The sequence below is a fragment of the Hemiscyllium ocellatum genome, chromosome 12 (assembly GCF_020745735.1).
Source record: "Hemiscyllium ocellatum isolate sHemOce1 chromosome 12, sHemOce1.pat.X.cur, whole genome shotgun sequence".
NCBI classification, from domain to species: Eukaryota; Metazoa; Chordata; class Chondrichthyes; order Orectolobiformes; family Hemiscylliidae; genus Hemiscyllium; species Hemiscyllium ocellatum.
The window spans coordinates 42,726,654-42,753,700 of NC_083412.1; the positions used below are offsets into that span (position 1 = coordinate 42,726,654).

The following is a 27,047-nucleotide window of genomic DNA, read 5'->3' on the forward strand; positions in this document are numbered from 1 at the left end:
GTATCTAATGGAATATTTGACTTGTTACCTGTTCCTTCCTCACACTTGTTAATATCATTCATGGAAAGCCAACGTCATTCACCCGAATGTTCAAGATGCATCGTAGGTCACAGCAGTCAGTGAAATTGAAAAACATGACATTACAAACAGCCACCAAAAGTTCAACAGTCCAAACAAAATTAGATTTTCATTATGTGAAATACAACCGTATTCAAGATATGGAAAATAATATTGAATTGTTCAGTATATGGTTTTGGTTTCAGAACCAAGAATCACAAAGCTAAAGCTGAAAAAAAAACAATTTAACAGCATTTTGATGGAATTGGAATTAATGTTCAGCATAAGGGCTATAATGAAGCAAGATTAGACTTGAGATTTTATCACAGCAGTGAAGTGGCTCTATAAATAAAGTAAGAAAAACAACTGAGAATACTTGAAAACTGAAGTACAGTGTGTATTCCAGTGAAGTGCTAAATCTTTGTTATACCTAAATTCACTACAATTTTGGACATGCCAATCAGACAACTCAAGTAGCTATGGAAGGAGACAGGGATGATGTCCAGAACCGATCAGAGTTGCACAACTTTGCTCCATTTGTAAGATTCGATAGTGTGTGGTGCCACCTGGTGGATCCTCTGAACACAAATCCTATCAGCCTGTTAATAAAGATTCTCAAATAATTACATTACGGCTATCTAATAATAACAAAATTGCCAAGTTAAAAATAAAAATTACAACTATTTATCCTCTGATCCAAGCACCAAATGTATCAGCTAGTCAAGGTTAATTCTTGTTCACATCAATATCACACTGATTCAGGTTCTTTCACTGAAAATGATAAAACAGTCGAGATTTGACAGACGAAAAGAACTCTCCAGATAATGCACCACTAAAATACTTGTGTTAGAAATTGTAAATTTGATTGTGAATGTGTATCAAGTGTGCAGTACCACAGTATGAAAACACTTGTTTGTCTCTCCTACTTACAGGAAAATTCCCAAACCTGAACAGAATATCAAGGAGACAAAGCACTTCCCTCATAGAAAATTTTATGGGCAAATGATTATGGTCCAACCTTCAGAAATTCCTCGGGTCAGTTCAAGAAGGTATAATCAGAGGTCTGGAAGGTAAGGCAGCATGGTGGCTCAGTAGTTAGCACTGCTGCCTCACAATGCCAGGGACCCGGAGTTCGATTCTGGGTGACTGTCTGTGTGAAGTTTGCACACTCTCCCCATGTCTGCAAGGGTTTCCTCTGGACGTTCCGGTTCCTCCCACAGTGCAAAGATGTGTAGATGTTATGGACCAGGCAAGATCCCTCAAAACACTTCAAGAAGGTAGCCCAAGCCCCATTAAGCAAGTGTACAGTGGATATTCCAGGAGAGAATCAGCTGGTCAGACTACTTAGTTCTAAACACAACTGAATTTATTTACAAGATTACTGAATGAAACACAAAGAACAGAAAACAGAACACCGAAGTAACTTATTCTATCCGAACACAACAGACTATCCCAACTTAATGATGCTGTTCCAAATACTTACAATAATCCCAATATACACCATGGCACAAAACGTGAAAATGAAACAAAGGCTTACAGGTTTGAAGTTAGAGAGAAGAGAGAGAGGTAGTTTCTTCCACAGACTGCTGCTGAATTGGCCATTCCCCTTTCATTATACAAGTTTTGTTTAAACTTGAAAGCTTTCTGCCTGAGGCAGTAACTGTTAGCTGTAAACAAACGGGCCCTAAAATCTATCCAAACTCTCAGACTTTTCAGATTGTGGGCCATTTACAACTCCCTGAAAAAAACCCAACATGACATAACGTTGCCAGAATGAGTGGTCTCCTCCAAGTAGATTGGCCATGTTAATTTGCCCATTGTGTACAGGAATCATCGATAGGAAATGCAGGGTAACAGGGATAGGGGTCAGGTGGGATGCTTTTCAGAGGGTCAGTGCGGTGCCAAATAGAATCCTTGCAACATGGAAGCAGGCTACAATAGAGTGGGCTGCCCTCATTCTGAAATGATGGCTCAGGCAGACATCATAACATTGTTTCTCACACAGTGTTGTTTAGAAATTCAAACATCCTCCTCATTCAACTTGACAATTATGTAAACAAATCCTGAAAGTAATTAAACTTTCAAAAAGTTACGGAATCTGGAGTGCTCTTAATTTGCATCACGGTCTTTTGCAATAAGGGTCATTCATACCTTTAGTAAACCCCATCTTCCATTCCACTCAAAATGGTCCCACACAAATATTGCTCAATTTTAAGGTCTCCCATCCCCTGCACATCTTTGTCAAACAAGACGACCTTGCCTTGCCATGTATCCAAGTATTAATCCCTCCAGTTTCTCTCAGTATCTAGCTCTGGTCCTCTCCAGATCTTCCTTTAATTGCTAGTAGAATGATTTCCAAAGTCTTCAATTAATGTACTCCCAAGAATCAAGCTTATGCTCATCTCTTAACAGTTCATTCTCCACTCTACCTCAATGAAACAATGCAGAGGTTTCTACATTGAAAGCAGAATTTAAACTGAACGCAAAGAGCTTTTCAATTATAGAAAAATGGAAAGATTAGCAGAAGTAAATGTTGATCCCTCATAGGCAAAAGCAGGTAAAAGTAAAATGAAGAATAAATAAATATTTTGTATTCTTCTTTACCATACAGTACAGAAAGTACAGAATGCAGCAAGCGAAGTGGTGTTTATAAGTGCTTGAACATGCAGCTACTTACAATCTCTATCAATGACTTGGATGAGAAAACTAAGTGTAATTTATCTAGTAAATAAAAATTGAAAGAATTGAGAATGCTGTAGATCAGAAACAAAAAATACAAATTGCTGGAAAAGCTCAGCAGGTCTGGCAGGATCTGTGGACAGAAATCAGAGTTAACATTTTGAATCAAGAGACCCTTCCTCAGAATCCTGGACGAAATGATAACTCTGATATCTCTCCAGATGCTGCTAAATGCGCTGAGCTTTTCCAGCAATCACTGTTTTTGTTTGTAATTTGTTCAGGTTTGCTGACAATATAAGAACAGATGTAAGCTGCATGGAGGACACAAAGAGGCTGCAAAGCAATATGGACTGGTTAAGCAACTGGGCAAGACAGAACAGATAAAGTATAATGTGGGCAAGTCCAATATTCTTCATTTTGCTAAGGAGAATAGAAAAGTGGAATCCTTTTAAAAGTTTAGAGACGAGATAATATGAGCACTCAAAACAGTTTGGGCTCCTTGTATGTGAACCACACCATGTTCACTGGCAGGTACAACAGCTGGGAAACTAGATATATCAGTATTTATTAATAAGAGATTACACTCATATTGAGCATTACCCGTACCACGAGTGGAGTACTTGTACAATTCTGGCTCCTTAACTAAGGAATGATTTACTCATTGTACCCTGTCTACACTTTATCTAGAGGCTACAGTGAAATTTCACGAGATTCTTTAGGAGTGAGGACAGATCTAGGAGGACAGATTGAATGGAATCGGCATGAAGTTTCTGGAGTTTAGACATCAGGCATGATCCTATTATTCACAGTTCCTTAGAGGGCTTGATAGATTCTGACAGCATGTTTGTTCTAGTTACAACTCGCAACTTACAACTCAGGGACTTCATCTCAAGGAAATGTGTTAGCCATTCAAGAACAAAGGGAGGAGAAATATCTTCATTGAGGCTCTTGAATGTTTGGAATTCTCTAATTCTCTAAATATTCTCTAAATATCTGTGGATATTTAGTCATAAATACATTCAACAGAGAACTCAATAGATTTTTGTACTTAGAAGGCTGTAGGGATAGGGCAGAGAAGTAGAATCGAAATTGAAGATCAGCCCTGACTGAACTGAATAACCGAACAGGCTCAAGAGATCATCTGGACTCTTCCTAACTTCATTTCCTAATGTTCTTAGAAATGCAAATAATTCTGGTTCACTCTCTCCCAGGCAAATTGAAAGGCTCTGATTGACTCCTTTTTTTTCCTCACCCCAATACATACTACAATAACCTGGCTCTGCTTCAGCCTTCCCTCCCTCAACGTGTACCTCCTCCCCAACGCTCAGCCCGATTTCCAGCAGGTTCACTCAGCTCTCAACCTCAGTACAACCTTAGTCCAAACATGGATAGTGTTGTGTCCAAGGCCCAACCATCTTGAGCTGCTTCTTCAATAATTCTCTCTCCATCGCAGAATTGGAGATGCTTGCTAATGATTGCACAACATCCAGAACCATTGGAAATTTCTCAGACATCGAAGCAGCCCATGTCCAAATGCAGCAATACCTTGTTGCTAATCAGCCCAAGCCTGACTATCAGCAAGTAACTTCACTGCACACAAATGCCCCAAGGACCATCTCTAATAAAAAGAGAACCTAATCATCACCCTAGCCAATAATGGTATCACTATCACTGAAACTCCAATTGTCTATTTCCTGGGGTGACTACTGATCAAAACTGAACTGCACAAGCCATCTAAGTTCTGCAGCTACAAGAGCTGGTCTGAGAATAAGAATTCTGCAACAAACTCATCTCCTGACACCCCAAAAGCAGTTCACTATTTGCATGGCATAGTGTACCACCCATGAAATGCACTGTAATGATTCGGTAGGCATCTTTCACAGCACATTTTAAAGCTCCCATCTAAAAGGACAACGGCAGCAGATAAATGGGAACACGATTGTCTCCTAATCCCATATCGTCCTGACTCGCAAATATATCATCATTTCTTCAGTATCATTGAGTCAAAGTCTTACAGCTTCCTCCCTAACAGCACTGTGCATGCTCCTACATCCTAAGGACTGCAGCAGTTTAAGAATGCAGATCACCACCACTTTCTTAAGGACAATGAGGAGTGGGGAATAACTCAGCCAGCAAGGTAACACCCCTTGATTGAATTTTAAAAAAGTTATTTACTCCTAAGACAAATATAAGATGATTATCCAACTCTGCCCACTCTCCTCCTTTCTTAGCAAGTATACCCATAGGATTACAGATCTATTTTCACTCACCTTCAAAGGAACTCCCAGAGTAATTCCGTTACATTCAACCTGTATACATGAGCCCATCGCTTTGGGGCTTAGACAAGTTCAATTCTTCTTGAGGGTAGTACGATGGCTCAGTAGTTAGCACTGCTGCCTCACAGCACCAGCGACACAGGTTCAATTCCAGCCTTGGGCGACTGTCTATGTGGGTTTCCTCCAGGTACTCTGGTTTCCTCCTACAGTCCAAAGATGGACATGTTAGGAGGATTGGCCATGTTAAATTGCCCAGGATGTGTAGGCTAGGTGAATTAGCCATGGGAAAGAGAGGGTTATTGTCCATTGGAACCCCACATCACCAAGCTACATTGACTAACTTCAAGGTGTCTAAATCTTCTGTTCCAATCTAAACTGAAAGGTAGACGTTAAGCGAACCACTGAGTTGACTATGTTGTTTAAAATGACAATTTTTAAAAATTCCTTTTTATGTCATCAGTTTTATTTTATGTATTTACCATGTGAATCACAAGACTGCAATTTATATTTGCAGTGTTTTGAGTGTTCCCAAAATACCATATTTAATGACCATAGTTGTTGCTCACTGGAAACACTGGATGTTGCAAGATGGTGGCGCCTATGGATGCTCCAGCTGGAGCCCGTCTGCTCCATCTGTCCTTCTGCTTTGTATCTTCTTTTCCCTCTTTTTCATCCTCCTGGTACTTTATTTATCTGCTCTCCTTATTTATCCCCCTTTGACTCTCAGCCTCCCGTAGTGGCCTCCCACCTGGAGCAGCAGCCTCCCGGCATGGCGTGGTGACCTCCTGGTGTTGGTGTGGTGATCTCCCGGCATGGCATGGCATCTTCCCGGCCTCCTGCCATTGGTGTGGTGACATCCTGGCATGGTATGATGACCTCCTAATCTCCTGGCATTGGCAGGATGACCTCCCAGCATGACATGGCGATTTCCCAGCCTCCCTTGGTGACCTTCCTACATAGCGTGTCACCGGCACAGTGTAGAGACAGGGCCCAGTGCGGACTGGAAGCTAGGTGCCAGCATGGTCTGCTGCACCGAACTTTTATTTCAGTAATGCTGGACATTTTATTTCAGTATCGTCCAAAATGTTGTAACTAAAGAAGCCGTGCCTAGGCATCTTTGTGTCTACGTTGGTGCTGTAACTGGCGAAATATATTCTTTTCACTATATTCATTGAATACATATGACAATATTCTAATCTGTTCCTTCGATTCACAAAGTTGTGGGTTCATCGTACTCCGGAGACTGGATCACAATCTTGGTTGGCACGACATTACCTAGGGAAAGACTGAATTTCTGGAGCAGTCAGCTTTAGAGGAGGTATTAAAATGAAATTCAGTATGCCTTCACACGTGCACTTAAAAGATGGTGTGGCTGTAAAAGGAGGAGGGGGAGCTTTTTCCAGAGTTCATGTCAATATTTATCATTTAAGCAAAATCACTGAGGAAAGGTTATGTATCTCGGAGCTTTTGAAACCTTTCTATGTATAAACAGATTTCCACACTCAGGGAATGTTACAACAGAAGCAACATTTTAAAGGATGTGAAGTGCTTTGGAATGTCCTGAGGTTGTGAAAATCAGGATACAAATATGAATTTGAACTTATTCCATGGAAACTGGAATTGAGCCACAAGGATAGAGGCAAAATGAACACTGAGGCAGGAGTTCAATGGGGGGATAGGGGAGTGAACGGTTCCTCAGTCACATAAATACTACATAAATTGCTCCACTTTCCCCCTCAACCTTCATCAATCCAAAACTAAACTGGAATAATCATCAGTAATGAGGTCCTTCTATGTCAGAATATTTACATTATTATGACAGCGAACTTCAAAACAAAATGAAATGCTTTCTGAAATACCTAGCTGTGGTTATGAGAATCTACTAACCCCAGTGCAAAATCTTCAAGTTTGTGCGTTCAGGAAGTGAGTCTGTCTTACAAAGTCCTTCCTAATAACAATTCTACTAAAATGGGAACTAATTGCATGGTACAATAATATCAACCGACACAAAAATAGCTGATATCTAATTATCAAGTTCACTGATTGTCCTGATTTCCATGTACCACCAGACCAAAGCTGTATGTCATCATTCAGTGTCTGAATTGCATCATGCTCAGCATAAAGGACATCATGGAAACAAATTGTAAGTATTCTATGAAACACTTTGCAAAGAACCCAAAAGATGACCATTCACATCATTGTCAGGTCTCTAAGGTTAGAACCTTGGTGATCTATCCAGTGTGACAGCTTATATTCATACAGTATCTTTAACATAGTAAAGCACCAAGCTATTAATTGTAGACTTACACACATTTAATTGTAGGCAATGGTGGGCAATAACAGAAAGTTCACTTGTGCTCGGATTAATACGCAACCAAGCTATGTTTAGGTGATGTAGAATTGAAATCTGCATATAAGACCTATATATATATAGATAGATATATATTACTGGTCACAGTGCCTTCTTCACTATCTGGCTTTTTGGAATATAATAAGCAAGGTGTTTCAGAAAACCATTATGAAACAAAATTTCATAGCTAGTCACATCCATAGGTATGGATGTCCAGCAGAGGGCCAAAGTGTAGGTCTGAAAGAGCAGCTTAAAGAGGAAGAGGTGGAGAGGCAGGGAGAATTCCACAGCTTGCAGCCTTGGCAGCTGAAGGTATGGCAGCCCATAGTGCAGTGATTAAATCTGGGATGCTCAAAATGCTGCAATGAAAGCAAACAGACATCTCGAAAGAATTCAGCAAGAGAAGATCATTTACAGTCAGATTTGAGGCCATGGAGGGATTTGAAAAAAAAACCTGTTCAAATGGACAGTAATAAACAGCAGAACAAAGCCAACCCAGTAACAGTTCAGAAAAGGATATCTGGAAAGTTATGTCATCAGATACCATCAGCAAAGTAAGGGAAAGCAGATTAGTAGTGTGGCCTGCTAATCATAATCACATCAATGGAGTACAGATGGAACAGAGTTACACACAGTGTTATGATCCAAGATGAGAGAAATACTGGACAAGTCAGATCCCTGACAGAATAGACAATAGGTGCAGGAGTAGGCCATTCTGCCCTTCGAGCCTGCACCACCATTCAATATGATTATGGCTGATCATCCTTAATCAGTATTCCTGTTCCTGCCTTATCTCCATAACCCTTGATTCCACTATCCTTGAGAGCTCTATCCAACTCTTTCTTAAATGAATCCAGAGACTGGGCCTCCACTGCCCTCTGGGGCAGAGCATTCCACACAGCCACCACTCTCTGGGTGAAGAAATTTCTCCTCATCTCTGTCCCAAATGGTCTACCCCATATTTTTAAGCTGTGTCCTCTGGTTTGGCACTCACCCATCAGCGGAAACATGTTTTCTGCCTCCAGAGTGTCCAATCCTTTAATAATCTTATATGTCTCAATCAGATCCTCTTTCAGTCTTCTAAACTCAAGGGTATACAAGTCCAGTCGCTCCAGTCTTTCAGCGTAATGTAGTCCCGCCATTCCAGGAATTGACCTCGTGAACCTACGCTGCATTCTCTCAATAGCCAGAATGTCTTTTCTCAAATTTGGAGACCAGAACTGCACACAGTACTCCAGGTGTGGTCTCACCAGGGCCCTGTACAGCTGCAGAAAAACCTCTTTGCTTCTATACTCAATCCCTCTTGTTATGAAGGCCAGCATGCTATTAGCTTTCTTCACTACTTGCTGTACCTGCATGCTTACCTTCATCGATTCCATTTCAGTAGTAATCTGCCTTCCTGTTCTTGCCACCAAAGTGGATAACCATACATTTATCCACATTAAACTGCATCTGCCATGCATCTGACCACTCACCTTACCTGTCCAGGTCATCCTGTAATCTCCTAACATCCTCCTCACAGTTCACCCTGCCACCCAGCTTAGTATCATCAGCAAATTTGCTAATGTTATTGCTAATACCATCTTCTATATCATTAACATATATTGTAAAAAGCTGCAGTCCCAGCACTGATCCCTGCGGTACCCCACTGGTCACTGCCTGCCATTCCGAAATGGAGCCATCTATCACTACTCTTTGTTTCCTATCAGCCAACCAACTTTCAATCCAAGTTAGTACTTTGCCCCCAATACCATGCACCCTAATTTTGCTCACTAACCTCCTATGTGGGACTTTATCAAAAGCTTTCTGAAAGTCTAGGTACACTACATCTACTAGATCTCCCTCGTCCATCTTCAGAGTTACATCCTCAAAAAAATTCCAGAAGATTAGTCAAGCATGATTTCCCCTTCATAAATTCATGCTGACTCGGACCTATCCTGTTACTACTATCCAGATATGTCGTAATTTCATCCTATATAATAGACTCCAGCATCTTTCCCACCACTGAGGTCAGACTAACTGGTCTATAATTTCCTGCTTTCTCTCTCCCACCTTTCTTAAAAAGTGGTACAACATTAGCCACCCTCCAATCCGCAGGAACTGATCCCGAATCTATCGAACTCTGGAAAATAATCCACCAATGCATCCACGATTTCATGTGCCACCTCCTTCAGTACCCTGGGATGTAGCCCATCAGGTCCCGGGGACTTACCAACCTTCAGACCTTGCTAGACAGTGCAGAAGCTTCAATTTGCAGTTTGGCTAATGTGGTGGTTAGTCATTGAGCACAAATCTGTCAATGTTCTTTAACAAAAGAGCGTGTTTATTGCAAAAAAAACGAGCTATATTTCTGCTGTTTACATTGAAATCTTTGAGCTATAGCAACACAGGCGACTGACTGTGTGGAGTTTGCACGTTCTCCCCGTGTCTGCGTGGGTTTCTTCCGGGTGCTCCGGTTTCCTCCCACAGTCCAAAGATGTGCGGGTCAGGTGAATTGGCCATGCTAAATTGCCCGTAGTGTTAGGTAAGGGGTAAATGTAGAGGTATGGGTGGGTTGCGCTTCGGCGGGTCGGTGTGGACTTGTTGGGCCGAAGGGCCTGTTTCCACACTGTAAGTAATCTAATCTAATCTAGAGTCAACTGTTTTTCCCATCAATATCTTTTACAGGATCAATCCCAGTAAAGTATTAGTCATGATAACATTTCTTATTCAACTGACTTTTTCTATTTTTGATAGAACTAGACAGGAGTCTGGGCTAACAGGTTGAATATTTCCACAACCTTTCAACCTGGAGACTGAACAAGCTAAATACTCAGTTTGGAGAATTTTACAAATCTAATACACTGTCCTTCTGCTGGGAATGAACTGTTCTTTCGAACTGAAATCAGGTTCTTGTAAACTAATAGCATCCCTGATCGTTGGTTCTTTTTTCCTTCTATAATACAGTAATATTCAGCTTTTACAAATACTGCCTCAATTAACAGCCCAGATATCCTGCCAGGCACTTAAGCTACATGCTCGCCTGGAAAAGACGGTTTAATTCACTGTTCTAAATCTGCTTCTGACCTCTTAATAAAGTTACCTTCACACAACTGAAACTCCAAAAACTACTTTATTTAAAACTCAAATTCCAGAAGATGATAATAATATTAAAAACTTTACAGGAATAGGAACTGAGTAGACAAAAAGAGTTGGTTAAGAAGATGTGAAACAATAAATGTTCCTGTCTATGTACTGAGGCACATAACTGCTGATTGAGACTGGAACCAAAATATTAGTACAACTTCCTTACTATGGAGCAGAGAAGCTTATCAAGCCACTGCATAGATCACTTGAGTAACGCCAACTATCCTGAACAAACAGATACACAAAGTATCAGGGTTAGGGTAAGAGTACTGAAAGAGAGCAGTTGAGTTTAGCCTAGACAATACCAGAAATGAGAATATTCACTCTATGAAGAAACGTGCAAGGAAGTGTTTTATTATTCCTGTAAGAGTAATTAAGAAAGCCGAACAGAGATTTCCAAAATTGCATGAAGGCAAACAGTGAATTGGTACAAACTGCAAACTATTAGAAAGAAAAGAAGTTTGAAGATATTTTATATACCTAGGGGGTACTGGAACATCTGGAAATTGGGTACATTATATTTCTTTGGGGCTCCAACAACTCCAAAATACCATCTGTGAAGCATGCATGCACAGTCAGGGGACAAGTCAAGCTAGACCTGATACTGGTGAGTTGCTAGCAAACATACAAGCAGCAGGCAGAGTGTGACATCTGTCAGTGCTCACCTGATGCCAGTTATGCCATATTGCAGTTCAGCACACAAACTCAAACTTGCACAATTACTTCTGGTTAGTTACTAATTTCTTCTGGCTGTTATTCTATGAGTGTCTAGTATGTTGTTGGTTCATGTTGAAGTGGTTTACAGGAAGTGGTGTGGCAGGCTATGAAGGTTCTCACTAATTTCAACATTTCTGCACAGACTTGTGGATCCAGATAATAGTCCATAAGTCGGCATGCATTGGAGAATAAACAAATATGAAAGCAAGCTGCTGGAAGAGAATGGAGGAGATGGTTGAAAAGCTGAGAGATTCTCTCTCTTAGATTTCAGTGAGGAACACTGCCAGATGTCTATACTTCAGAGAGGACATTTTCACCTGAAATATGCCATCTGCTGCACAACTGCAACTAACTACATTTCATTCTCTTGCCAGAGACAGTTAGCAGAACGCATTTATATCTTCACTCAGATTGCAGGCTTTGCTTTATGGGCATCACATATCACGGTGGTCAATATTAGAGTCAATAAAGTGTGGCCCTGCAAAAAGCACAGGTCAGGTCAGGCAGCATCTGAGGAGCAAGAGTCGATTGTTTTGGGTATAACCTGTCATCAGGACTGTAGAGGGGGAAGGGGGCTGAGAAATAAATTGGGGCAGGGACTAAGGGGAAGGTAGACGGGATGGTGATTAAGTGGGTGAAGGTAAGAGGTGATTGTGATGGATCGGTGGAAAGTGTGAACTGGATAGGTGGGAAGGAAGTTGGATAGGTAGGTCAGGGCAAGATGGCGGATCTGTGTCGGAGGTTTGGATCTGGGATGGGGTTGGAAGAGGGATGAACGTTGAATCCACCAGTTTCCATTTCTCCCCTCCCATGGGGAAGGTCCATGGTCCATATCATGCCATCAAGTCTCTGGTCAATAGAGGGCCACTTCAAAGCCTGACCCCTCCCCCACCCCACCAAACACACTGCAGGGATTAATCCAGCTGCTAGCTGTCCTGCCACCAGGCCCTAATAAACTAAGCCATGTAGGCAGTTTGTCAAGGAGCTGAGCACAAAGCAGAGGAGGGCCACCACCCATCCCAGCATTGATCCTGCTGCAACCCAAGGAGACGCCATCCCACTAATCACTTACCTCACCCCTTGGTCTTGGACATCTACGGTGTTCTTCCAGCAGCAACCTCAACCATGGCACTGCTGGGTGAGAGTGCCTCTGGCCTCCTATTGATCAGCAGCAGATGATCAGCAAGACTTACACCTGGCAAGCATACTCTGGTGACCTCTCCAAAGCCTGATTGGCAACAGATTCAGAGGACCATGCTTTCAGGAGTCACCTTGGGTCTGTGAATGATGAAGTCTGCCCACCAGTACTGAATCAGAATGAAGAGTTCCATTTCTCAGCAATGAATCCCTCACTCCTCGCACAAAAATAAAGTCAGCTTTGGTGATTTTGCCAGAGACCTTGACTGAGAATGCAAGAGGACTATGTTATTTCAGCACTTTAACTGACAAGGTAATGATCCAACCATTTCAATTCGAGGGAGGCTCCATCAAAACAAGTGTTTTGGGGACTGTTTTATCTAACAGGGTTATGTCGCTGGTGTCCATTCACAATGTACAGAAGCATCCCAATCTTTTCATTACGTAATTAAGTAATATGAATGTACACACTTGAATAAAATTCCAATTCAATTTAAATCTAGATTTAAAAAAATGCTTGAATAATCTCACAACTAAAACCCACCTCTCTTCCTTTGAGAGTGACCAAAGCAGCAAGTGGCTTGGCGTAGAACCTACTGTAGGAGAATCCAAGACAGCCGTACATGCTATTAGCCGTAAGCTTCAGTGCCTTTTGTCTGATGTCATACTGCAAATCAAACAAAATCATGTGTCATTTTATGTTAAGCACCTTCAAAAAAGATATCTAGCACGACTAAAATTTTAACTTGATTCAGGAGCAGACTAAGATGATTATCTTCTGGTGTCAACAAGCTGCAGGTCCCCACCATAGTATCTGGAGGTGCAAAGTAAATGTCACTTTTGAAATACTAACCAGAGAAAGCCATAGTATCATTGTAAATGCCATAAAAAATTGCGATAATCAAACAAATTACCAGCCTATTACTATTGCCTAATTCAACACTGGCTCCAAACTAAAGACATTCTATATTTCTCACTTGCAGACATCTCCAAGAGTGACAAGTGATGTTATAAATATTAAAATGTTTCAGTGTTTTTTTTCCCCAAAGACAAATCATCTCAAAATGCTGCTGTGAAGTGATAAATCAGTAATACATCCAGAACTGTCATATTACTAAGGCAGTAATCGTACTAACGTATTTCAGTATCATTACAATCCCAGCCATGATACAGTTCAGCTTTTACAGTCTGCCCAAGTTGCCAGTCAAATGATAATTGAGAACAGTTCCCCCTGCTTCAGTGAAGCACAGGATTTATTAATTTTGAGAATTACGAGGCGGGGGGTGGAAACAATAAAAAAGGAGAGAGTAATTTGACGATTGCTATCCTTTGTAAATATCCAGAAAGTTGGAGACTTCAGCTAGTTGAAATCTCCATTTGCTACCCCACCCCCACACAAAGACAAGAGAAGTAGCCACTAAATGCTTGAAGATTTTAAGGAAGTAAAAAGCCTTTAAGTGCTGGAACCATTGTGGGTAAAACCTTGCTACCTATTGTTACCTACAATTTATATTTAAAATGGTGCAATTTTGTGCATTTTAAAGCAGCAAAAAAAAACTTCCATATAGTACATTCTAGACAGAAAAATGAAACCTTACAAGTCAACATTTTCTCATCCTCCTTCTCCCCGCCACAGAAAAATTCAGATAAATATAATACTAAAAGAAATCATAAATAATAATGAGTTTCTATGCAAAATTTTTGTTCCTTCAGTCAGAGCACATCTGACTTCATACTTCAGCAAATATACATGGAAATATACAAAAGAGGAGTAGAATTAGAACTCCAAGCCTCTCAAACCTGCTCCACTGTTCAGTAAGACCAGGGCTGACTTGATTACAACATATTCCTGCCGAACCACCAATAAGCCTTCACCAAAAATCTGCTTGTGCCTTGAAAATGTCCAAGCCCCCTACTACCACTGCATTTTGAAGAACTGTGCTCCAATAATTCATGACCTTCTAAGGAAAAAAAAGTCTCCTTGTCGCTGTCTCAACACTTCATTTTGAAACAGGGATCCTAGTTCTACATTCTCCTACAAGAGGCAACAATCTTTCAACCAAGTCTTCTCTTTCTCTTCTAAACCCGAGTGGACACAATCCTAGCCTATTCAATCTTTTCTCACAAGACAACCTAACCATTCCAGATATTAGGGGAGTAAACATTCTACTATCTACTTTCAACACATTTACATCTTTCCTTTCATTAGGATACAAATTCAATACACAGTATTCTAGATGTGGTCTCATCAATGTTGTACACAACTAAAGTATAACTCTAATAATTTTGTATTCAATTTCCTTCAGAATAAACAAGAATATTCATTCACTAAACACAATTTTCCTCATTACTTAATGTATCGGTATATTAACATTTTGTGTATCACACACTGTGACACGTACATCCTTCTGCACCTCAGAACTCTGCAATCTCTACCATTTAGATAACATGTTTCCATGAGCCTTTCTCCCAAAACGGCCAATTTCATATTTTCCCACATTGTACTCCATTTGCCAAATTCTTGCACACATTTATTTGTATCCTTTGGTAGCTATATTATGTCCTCTTAACAATTTCCTTTCCCACCTAAATCAATCAACAAATTTTGCAACCATATCTTTAAGTCCTACATTCAAGTTATTTCCATACATTGTATACAGTTCAAAGTCCCAGAACTTACTCCTGTAGCTCACTGCTTATTATATCTGGCCATTTTGTGTAAAATTTGGGTTTTGACTTTAATGGTATGTTGACCCGATTTACTCATTTGAGGTCCCTCAATTTCATACACATCAACTAACTCTTCAATCATTTTTGTTCCAGATTATCGGGAACTGTTGTTTTATGCAGTTCTAGCATTATCCATTTCCATTATTCAAGTCTATGCCTTGACAAACAAAGGAAAATATGCGATATGCTTCTGTAATGACCTGCAGAATAGCACAAAATCTCTTTCCCTCCACATTGCTCTGTATCCTACCGTTTAACTTATTTGATTCCAACCTCCATTCCCCACAAAATTAATTATCTCACACATTGTCAACTGAATTTCATTTTTTACCGTCCAGACAATCTCGATTGTCCTGTAGAAAAGAGCTTTACTTCTCACTCCCAATCACGTGGTTAGTTTTGCATCATCTGCAAACTTCATCATGCTCACTGCATTTCATATCAACTTGCAAAGAGGTCTTTTTTGCCTATTGACAGCTCTTACAAAATACAATCCAATTTATCCCCCTCAGCAGATTTTCCCATATAGCTTGGGACATCTTTTTGCTTGATTGACCTTAGTCATACCAGTTTGTTGGGCTACAAGTCATTGGCCAAGCTTAAAGTTGAGAAGACTATCAATACGCTAAACTAGATAGTGGTGAAATCTCATCACGCACTGGAGTGGATGAACCAGGTCTTTCCCATTTGGATAGATTCTCCTCAATCAAGACTGCACTGCTCACCTTGAGGAAATGTCACGTAAACAGCTAAAGGGGAACCTTTGGTTTGTTTTCATATCAAAAACACCACATGCTCAGCTTTGTGATGCATAAAGCAAAGCAAAATCCAGAGATCATAATTCCTCAATGACAAACATACATCATTTGTCCAGACACAGCCTGAAAGGCATCATCTTCCTCAGTATAGTTGCACGTTCTGCAGAATTTTCAGCTTTCAGTCTATTAAACCCCTTCATTGTGTTAAAGTGTCCACAGAGACCAATAACTCTGAAAAAGGAATTTTAACCTATGCTTAATAGCTGAAAAGATGATATAACAAGATTTCACAATTTAAGACATTTTCTGTGACAAATGTCGAAATGCGACTGACTGAAAACAATAACCCAGACTTTCTAATGGTCAATCACTGTTTCTGCAGCATAGATGCACACAAGGACCCTGCAGACTCTGAAGAAATTACCCAAGAAACTTAAGATTCCACTGGGCAATTCCCCTTTGCCTGGAACCTTCCGAAAGTATTCATTCAAATCGGAGGGTTGCATTGTAGTTAAATAAACAGAGGAACTTCTATTATTCGGCATTTGGTTTTCCGAATTTCGGATAGTCTTGCAAGATAGCAACATCCTGAAGCTTGGTTCAACTGTGTTATCCGGCATTCGATTACCCAAACAAAATATTCCCCTCCCATGTCATTCCGATAATCAAAGTTCCTCTGTCCTTAAACTCAGGAAAGGTTAGACAATTAAAAACTTAGTCTAACTCCTGTTGGGACAGATCCTCTGTCCCCGTGTTCGTTTGGAGGAGAGAGACACCGGGTCTGATTAAAAGTATAAACAGGTTTAAAGAGAGAGAATCGTACACAGTACAGTGAGGTGTCTAGCTCACTGGAGAAGGCGTTCTGCCTATTTTTTAATTTGTCTATCCTTTTGTTCTTTCACATTCCAGAGTTACATCCTTATTTGGTAAAATACAGAATTTTCGTATGTCATTGGTTCTCACCTGATAATGTTCTATTACCTCAGTTTGAGCTACGTGCGTTTAGACACGGCTCTAATGTCCTGTTATCTCTCACCCTCCCTGGGGCCTCTTCAGGCTATGCCATCAGCTGTTCAGTCTGTTCTTAGTGTAACATAATGGCTTACTGTTGTCTAGTGAAGCTAACAAGTTCCAGACTTGCTAATACTACCTTACGTGAGCACGACCTAACAATAAAGTTTCTTACACAACCTAACCTTAATAATGGATCTCAACACTCCTGAATAACTAACTAATTCCCAGCTATGTAACACCCACAACTACTCCTGCCTGGACTCTTTCAATCACCCTCTGATAATTCCCATCCAATCCTGACAATCCCTGGACCAGATATCTCTCACCCATCTACTCTAAACACTCTATCAAATACCTGGCCCTTTGCTAGCTGGCATCCTACCACCACTGCGCCCTATCTCCCTACCATTCCAACTGCACAATTCACTTATTTACTTACCACTTCACAGTGGCTGTCAAACTGACAAGCGCTGATTCTGAAATTTCAGAATATGGCAGCTGACTGCTTTGAGAAAGGGAGACCTTGTCTGCCCTTTTCTGACAGTTCAACGCTACAAAGGGCCTGTCAGAACAGATTTACGGCCACGTATTTCTGAAGTGGTCCTGATCGGCATCTTGTATTAGAACAGCAGATCTCTTTTGTTGTGTAAAGAAGGAGCAGGATGGCAATCTGCACAAAATCGACACTCCTCGGAAAATCCAGCCCTACCATTGTAGACAACTTGCACATTAAATCACAGAACAGAACAACACCCTTTTACTTTTTGTCCAAGAATACAGACATACATTATACTGTCCTTTAAGGAGAGATTCATTTCTCCCAGGATCAGTGTAAGGTGATACCTCGCTCCCAAAGATATATTTTTGTTCTTTTCTCTGCCAAGGAACCCTTAATCCCAGAAGTGGCTTGCAGAGTGAGGTATGATTGTTTGGGGGACTTTCCTTTAGTGTGACCCAGGTGAATCTTCAAGCTTTGCTTTAATTCATCATGAACTTTCAATCCAAACACACTTCCACATTTATTCCTGCGATGGTGAACCATAATGGCTTGCTGCCTTTAATGGTTCACCCTTTTCCACAACCCTGACAGACCACTCTCATCTCTGAGCTTCAAGGATATCTAAGGTCTTCCAGCTCGTAAACCCGTCTAGGTCGTCATGCCGTCTGCTTAGCAACATGAATCACACAAGCCTGTGCCCAGGTAGGAGTGGTGCTGAGCTACCTTCAGATCCCAACACACTTCCATTTTGCAACTAAATATAGCAAGTAAGTAAATTTAAGACACAACTGTTTACAACCAAATATTCTCAACACTCCTCTTGAACTCTGGAAATTTACAGTTTATCCACCATTAGCATACATGTTGTTCTCCTCGTCTCCAAGTGTAAATATATTGCACTTTCTTCCCAATAAACAATTTTGGTCCTCTGCAACCCCAATTAATCAAACCATCCGTTACCACACACACCAACACCCGAAAGCTTGTTGTCAGACAGATTTCAGAATTGGACCCACAGGGCTCTTCATTTCATGTTAAAGATACAGTCGAAGAACACAATCTTATGAACTTCATAAATGTAACATTTCCCAAACACTTTAAACATATTGCTAAACTTAAAACAGTCAATATGCATTTGAAAACTACCTGCAAATAGAGATCAGTGTTTAGGTCTGGTTGTTTCATCAGCTGTTTGACTTGACGCCGCCTCTCCACCAGCTTTCGGATTTCCTTGGGCAAAATACCCATTTCCTGATCTTGATCTGGTATTTCAGGAATCTCTTCTATTTCATTAGCCTTAGTAAAACAGTACAGACAAGAGAAACTAGAATGATACATTTTCACAATGTAGCAAATACTGATTAATATTTTCAGTTCTTATACTTTCTGTGCAGAGATACACTCTCAACCAGGGTTAAAATAAAAATTTTCTTCTATCTCAAGTTACACAAAGCAAGCAGTTTCCAAGCAACATCAGTAAAATCAACGTTACTATAACACAACATACAGAAACAAATAGTTCTTTAGATGAATGTGCAATTGGAAAAAAAATGTAAATGTGGTTACAACAATATTGAAGTAGAAACTGATAACCAGTTAGAAATATTTGCATTGTTTTCTACATTATTGTTCCTGTTACAGAAACTATGAAAATCTCAAACACCTTCACCCTAGTTGACCATTCAAATCACATTTCAGCACATTAGAATATGTCATCTGAATGGGAATTAAGTTTACCGATAGTTTAAGGGAGAGTGGATTGAAGACAATTAATAAGGCACAAACAAATTCAAGAAGATTACGCAAAGACTTGGGAAGAAATAATATGAATATGCCAACAGACAAGTGTATAGAAGGCATCTGTGAAACAGGCAAGATAAAAATGGAAATTTGGTCAAGTAAATTCAGGATATTACAGTGGAATCCAAAGAAACTACAGTGTAATTATTCTGCACATACATAGGCTTCCGTCAGTCAAACATGAATATAGAGGGCATGGGAATTAAAATTGGGAAACTCTCAAGGACTTGGACCAATAGATGTAAGAGTAGGTGGAGGCACTCAGCACACAGAGTCTTCTCTGCCAGTCAATGATACCCTAGTGACTGGATAATGCTTAACTCTACTCTCCTGCCTTATTCCATAACCCTTAATTCTGTTGTGATTCTGTTTGCCAAGCTGGGAATTTGTGTTGCAGATGTTTCATCCCCTGTCTAGGTGACACCCTCAGTGCTTGGGAGCCTCCTGTGAAGCGCTTCTGTGATCTTTCCTCTGGCAGTTGTAGTGGTTTGAATCTGCCGCTTCCGGTTGTCAGTTCCAGCTGTCCGTTGCAGTTGTCGGTATATTGGGTCTAGGTCGATGTGCTTATTGATTGAATCTGTGGATGAGTGCCGTGCCTCTAGGAATTCCCTGGCTGTTTTCGGTTTGGCTTGTCCTATAATAGTAGTGTTGTCCCAGTCGAATTCATGTTGCTTGTCATCTGCGTGTGTGGCTACTAAGGATAGCTGGTCGTGTCGTTTTGTGGCTAGTTGGTGTTCATGGATGCGGATCGTTAGCTGTCTTCCTGTTTGTCCTATGTATTGTTTTGTGCAGTTCTTGCATGGGATTTTGTACACTACATTGGTTTTGCTCACGCTGGGTATCGGGTCCTTCGTTCTGGTGAGTTGTTGTCTGAGAGTGGCTGTTGGTTTGTGTGCTGTTATGAGTCCTAGTGGTCGCAGTAGTCTGGCTCTCAGTTCGGAAATGCTCTTGATCTATGGTAGTGTGGCTAGTCCTTTGGGTTGCGGCATGTCCTTGTTCCGTTGTCTTTCCCTTAGGCATCTGTTGATGAAATTGCGGGGGTATTCGTTTTTGGCGAATACATTATTTAGGTGTTCTTCTTCCTCTTTTTTGCAGTTCTGGTGTACTGCAGTGTTGTGGCCCTTTTGAATAGTGTCTTGATGCAACTTCTTTTGTGTGTGTTGGGGTGGTTGCTTTCATAGTTCAAATTACGAAAGCAACAGCCACAAACTACACAAACCAACAGCCACTCTCAGACAACAACTTACGAGGAAGAATGACCCGATACCCAGCATGAGCAAAACCAATGTAGTGTATAAAATCCCATGCAAGGACTGCACAAAACACTACATAGGACAAACAGGAAGACAGCTAACGATCCGCATCCATGAACACCAACTAGCCACGAAACGACATGACCAGCTATCCTTAGTAGCCACACACGCAGATGACAAGCAACATGAATTCGACTGGGACAACGCTACTATTATAGGACAAGCCAAACAGAGAACAGGCAGGGAATTCCTAGAGGCATGGCACTCATCCACAGATTCAATCAATAAGCACATCGACCTGGACCCAATATACTGACCACTGCAACGGACAGCTGGAACTAACAATCGGAAGCGGCAGATTCAAAACACTACAAATGACAGAGGAAAGATCACAGAAGCGTTTCACAGGAGGCTCCCAAGCACTGAGGATGTCACCTAGACAGGGGACAAAACGTCTGCAACACAAATTCCCAGCTTGGCGAACAGAACCACAACAACGAGCACCCGAGCTACAAATCTTCTCACAAACTTTGAACCCTTTATCCTCTTACTGATTAAAATTTTATGTCAGCCTTTAGTATATATAACAACCCATTTATTTAATTGCCCAGCCTCAACACTCCTCTGCAGTAATGAATTCAAAGATTCACTACTCTGGGAAATATAAACTCTTCCAATGACTGTATATAGTTATCTGGACCAAGCTGAATCAGTTTTCTAGTGTGACCCAAGAACTACCTTGTAGAGTTTTAACAAGACTTCCCTTTCCGAAACTAAGAATTATTGAAAGATTACTATCAATGCTTCCATTTCGTCTGTAGCTACTTGTTCACATCTCATAGGATGCAACCTCTCATAACCAGAGGAGCAATCTGCATTTAGCCTCATTAGCTCCCATGGTACTTTTTCTCAAGTAACAGTCATTGTATCTATTTCCTCTCCTCTTTTTGCTCCTTGATTTCATACTTTTGAAATTCGAAACAATCGATTTAATACCAAAAGAACGGCAATGGCTTTCAATTCAGCTTGGTCCCCATAACTATGGAAATATATATATAAAGGCATTGGAGGAATTTATATTTCCCAGAGTACTGAATATATGCATTCTTTATTACAGAGGACTATCAAGGCTGGGCAATTAAATATTTGACCATTCTGACGTGAAAAGCATTATCATTTAGAATCTAATGTCAAGGAAATATTTTATACTTGGAAGTTGATTCTTGTAAAACCAAAAAGCTTTGGCAAAGTATCCAGTCCCATAGGTTACCATCAATGTTTAAACAGCTGAATAAATATTTAAACAAATCCATGGCTTCTGTTTAGAAATAGTAGACAGAGTTAAATAAGCTTCACTCAATACCAGGCTCTTCATTTCTGACTTTTGTCTCTCAGTTTCAAGATTACAAATCCATCAGAACAAAACCTGGTAAGAATATCAAAACCAGGACCACTTTAGCAACTGCCACCTTTTCAATGTTCTCAGTTAATAATGAGTGGAAATCAAGTCTAACAAGATAGTTTGTTAACTTTCTATTTTGTCAAGTACAATATTCATAATGAGCAAGCCACCTATAAAATTGTCCTTACTTCCAGATTCTTTTGAGAATTTGCAGCAGTTCTCTCTACAGTAGTGAAACAAATATTGAATTCCTGAATGATTGAAGGATACAAGCTATTGAAGTCAAGCAGCAATATGAATTTATCGTAGAAACCTGCAAAACAATAACAAATCAATTCTTATTTGCATCCAACTGTTTCAAGAAAAGCATATTTAACTATTGTGCATGAGGTAAAGAAATATATTGGAAGAGAGACTTGTGTTTTGCTAACAGGAAAGATTAGCTAAATCTACTTTTTCATCTATGTGCAAGAGGTTGGTTTCTCGGTAGAACTAAATTGTCAAGTCAAGGACAAGTTAAAAATCTGTAAATTGTGGCTCAAACAGGGAAGCTCCAGATTTAATTTGTCATTTGAGCCAATATAGATAATGTCTATATCAGTGACAATGGAGACATTTCATATAGTCAGGTCTAAATTTTTTCTTTTGGAAGTGTAGTTGGATGAAAACTCATTGAAAGTAGGTACAAGCTCAGGTGTAGTGGTTGTCTCAGATAAGTAAGGCCAGCATTTACTTGCAGGGTTACATCGGAATAATTGGACATTTCAATAAGATAACACAATATTTTGTTGCTTATCAGTCTGCATAACAATATGAAACAGTGCATTCTGGAATTGACGAAAAAGCTTATAGGGAAATAAAACACAGAGCATGGATTTCATCTAGTTGAGCATTCTTAAACTTACCAATTTTGGGTTCCAAAACCAAGCCACCAGTATATGCTGCTTTTTTTCGAACTTTCTTCATTTTCCCTGTGCTTCCACCTCCTCCATCAACATATCCTTCTTCATCATCAACCTGGATTGGCCAAAAGTTATCATGAGAAACAGGCAAAGTTTTCACATAACAGCTGGACAACTGAAAGCTCACAGACAGAGCATGCAGGGTTTTTGTGTAGTTTAGTAAATAAGCAGATGTTAATCATTTCATGAAACACCTTTACTGTTTAAGGGAGATGAGCAAGAATCCAAATAAGGTTTTAGGATGAAAACAATTAGAAAAACTTGGTGTAGCTGGAGAAGCATGGACTGTTGTGTGGCTTAATCTACATTCAGGAAATGTCGTCTTACAGTTCTAAATTCAAAAGAAATTAAACAAAATAACTTCATAATTTGTTAAAAAATGTTCATAAATGTATGCAATTACTAAAAAATGAATGATGCACATTCTTAAAAACATTTATTCCGACAAAATATCTACTTTAACTTGGCTAACCAGCTGTGCCTCAGACCTCAGTCAGCAAGATGCAGGTTCAGCTCGCCTCCAGAACACACAATCCAGGCTGCCACCCCTGGGCAGTGCTGCATGTTTAGAAGTTAGCTCCTTCTGACACTCAACCACCTCTCTATTTACCCGCTGGAGTGAATGTAAAAGATCCTATTTCAGTATCTGAAGAGTAGCAAGAGAGCACCCTCAATGCCTTTGCAAATATTTGAATCACCATCAGGAAAACTGATTTCTTTTTAAGAAGTGTAGTTGCTGCTGTAAGAAACACAGCAGCCAATCGTGCACTGGCTTCGTCAAAGGTATCTGAGTGGTATTTTGCAGTATCCTGAAGTCACAAAAGATTATTCTGAAACAAACTGATGCTGTCTGCATTTTCAAATGCATTTTACGAAAATCTCTTCAAAAAGTCAGCTTAGCTAGTTTGCTCCAAAACAAAATAACCAAAAGCTGAAAAAAACTCAAAGTCTAACATCTGCAAATTATGGATGAGAGAGATCACGAATAAAATGAGAAACCTAATGAGGATGAGAAGTATAATGAGGTAAGGAAATCTGGCTTAGGATTCTTTAAAGGACATTTTCTCCAGTCCTATCAAAAGGTTTCCAAATCATTGAGAGCTCATTAGACTGCTAATTTTACAATGTCACAGCTATTTACACAGCCCTCTCAACCGTCTCATTACATTTAGAATTTTACTGCAGCATTATGACACACAATTGAGTGATCTGTCAATTGAAAAGGATTCCTTCTGTCAGATTTCAATATTTAAATTACGTGCCACTGGAAGTACAGTGCATTACAGTGTCTTTAAAACCCCAATTGCACTCAAAAAATTCTAATGCATACAGCACCCAGCCATCTCACAATATTAACACAATTTTTAGTTATTTATTGCATAAATTACTTAATGCTACCACTGTAACATTATGTTAGCAAGGATAGACACATTCAATTATGTTCTCGTGCTCAGTAAATTAAATAGGAAGTAAGCTCTCGATTATTTTACCTTAAATATAAGATAAAAAAGATATGTGTAGGAAATAAAGGTACAGTATTAAAGTGTTGTGATACTCACAAACTCCTGCACATGCTTCTTGAAAGACGGTTTATCAGGTACAATGTAGTTTTTTTCATGGAAAGCATGCAGCAATAAATATTCATTTCTCTCAGAACGACCACCCATCAGTGTTCGTGACTAGAAGAGTCAAGAAAACGTTTAAGGCATTCAATCCATCAAAAATAAAAGTTTTGTGCACGATACCAATTCCCAAAGTTATATTTACTTTGTTTAAGCCTTGGTTGTCAACATTCCAAGGGCTTGGAATCAATAAATCCTCTGATTATCAATGTGATGGATTTGTTCGTAATAGTTTGAAAAATTTAATTGAAACCACACATTTCCCATATCACACATACATCCTTTCAATTTGGTAACAGTGCTACTTTTATAAACTAGGATACAATTCATTTCATGAAGATTTCTCGACTTCAAGGAAATATGGCGATAGTGTGGGGAAAATGGTGTTGAGGACAATGACCAGCCATGGTCTAGTTAATTAGCGGAACCAGACACAATGGACCCAATGGCCAACTCCTATTTTCTCAGGGTTGGGTGATCGCTCATACACAACTTGCAACCATGTTGCTCACAGTGAATTCTCTCACCTCACAACCTTTTTCTCTTTCCAATACCCTGACCAGCATCTATCTTACCCATTGCAACCTATCTTTCTCTTACCCAATACATTATGGTTTTGCAGTGTCCATATCAACCGACAATCAACCAAATAATCTATGTGTCTATCCATATTTCCCAGATTGGATGATGCTCTTACCCACACTTACCTTCTATAATTGCTCTCTTTGTCTACAGATTGTTATCCCCACCTCATCTTTCTATTTACCTACTAATTTGTGTTTCACACTCCTGGTCTGTGCTTGTAGATATGGTAGCAAGGTTCTGTCACTAACTTTGGGTGAGGCAGAACTGCAATTCACAGCAATAGGTGCAAAAGGGGACAGTGCTAGCTACATTGCAACTCAAGGCTAGGTAGCATTAGGGTCCAAGTGATATTTAAAGAAACCAAAGCAGGGGAGCAGAAATCAATTCAGAGCAGTCAATGAATATAACCAAACATTCATGGAATTAAATTAATTGGGTAGTGGGCGAACAATATAAGCAAAGAAATACAATCCAAACAGTCCAGACTTTGGAGAGTGAACTGTGGGAAAATTAGTCACGGCAAGTTAGCAGCCGGGGAAACCAGCAGTCAAGTAACCACAGGATATCAACAATACATCTTCAATTATGAACTCAATGCTTTAACTTGTTATAACTAAAAGCTAATGTTTAGAGGTTTTAAAGAAACTCCAATAATCATACTTTGGAGTGAAGACAGAAATGACTAGAATATAAAAACAATCAGTAAAAACTGCAACATTACCATGACATTTCCAGAAATGCTGGTTATTTGCAACGCTAAAGGAAGGACATTCAGTTCACACATGATCTGTAGAATAAATTTTGCATCCATCCATGTATTTTCAAGTAGGTACAGGAGATGAGAAGAATCACTAGTGGAACAATTGAAAAAAGTGTTAATAATATTGCAATGCATAGTAGCAAATAAAAACAACACTAACTATTAAATCTGTTTGCCACAACTAACTCATGTACTAAAAATATATTTCACAAACTTATTTTGTTAGTCCACAGTATTCAAAGTTTAACAAAAACATTTCAATTTAATACCAATATTTGCAAATCTATGCAAATGGCAACAGGTATGATAAAATGTATCAAGCTGCAGATTATTATAAATGAAGTCCTCTGACAAATCATTCTATTCCTTCATAAAGTCAGGAAAGAATAACACTCCATTTTTAAGGGTTGTTGCTTTGTGACCCTTCTTTCCACTGAGGTTGACCCAGTAAGATGTGTGTTTTCTTCAAAAATGTAGTCTGACTGTCAGTCATCCCACTTGTTAAGTCACTTTTATTCGACTACATGACATATGTTGGAACCGAAGTAACTTCACATCAGGTACCCAGACACCATCAACTATCTGGCTAAACAGCGTGAAGTTCTTTCTTGATTCAGCAATACCTTAAATGCAAGAAATAGGAGTAGGAGACAGCCATTTGCCACAGTTCAATAAGATCATGGCTGATCTAATTGTGGCATTTAATCCATTTTTCTGATCCTCACCGCCCCATAAAATCTGCATGATACATTTTCCATTTAGCATCAACAGGCCCTCCCTGAATGAAATTGCCAATTTAATGTTGTAAATAAATTCATTAGAATTGCTTTGAAGTCGATATGTGAATTGAAAATATGAAAAACCCCAGTAGATGCACAGATCTTCCACCTCAGCAATCTGAAAAGATTTGAAACCTGGTGATAACTGAAATACAGAGTTGAACCCATCACCAAGACAGTTAATTACATATCAGCTATGTTTTATTATATGTTGGTGGTGGGCAGTAAGTGGAGTTTAACTTGAACACATAAAAATAGGCACTTATTGAAAGATTAGAAAGTTGAGTTAGGAGGCATTCATTTATATTTAGTCACAGTGTGAAACATTACAAGACCAAGTAAAGAATGGCAACACGATGACTCAATGGTTAGCATTGCTGCCTCACAGTGTCAGGGACCCGGGTTTGATCTACCCTCAGTCAACTGTCTATGTGCAATTTGCACATTCTCCGTGTCTGCATGGGTCTCCTCTGGGTGATCCAGTTTCCTCCGACAGCCCAAAATGTGAAGATTAGGTGGATTTGTCAAGCGAATTTGTCCA

General features: G+C 39.8%; 1 protein-coding gene across 1 annotated transcript in view; it reads right to left on the minus strand.

Annotated features, from left to right (window-relative positions):
• pola1 (polymerase (DNA directed), alpha 1) overlaps nt 1-27,047 on the minus strand; it is a 268,722-nt gene that overhangs the window by 181,205 nt on the left and 60,470 nt on the right. Inside the window, exons 21-26 of the mRNA XM_060833523.1 lie at nt 25,689-25,818; nt 24,320-24,439; nt 22,704-22,815; nt 21,987-22,111; nt 18,490-18,639; nt 12,887-13,009 (exon numbers count right to left, since the gene is read on the minus strand). Coding sequence (XP_060689506.1) covers nt 12,887-13,009; nt 18,490-18,639; nt 21,987-22,111; nt 22,704-22,815; nt 24,320-24,439; nt 25,689-25,818 — 760 coding nt within the window. The remainder of the gene's footprint in view (nt 1-12,886; nt 13,010-18,489; nt 18,640-21,986; nt 22,112-22,703; nt 22,816-24,319; nt 24,440-25,688; nt 25,819-27,047) is intronic.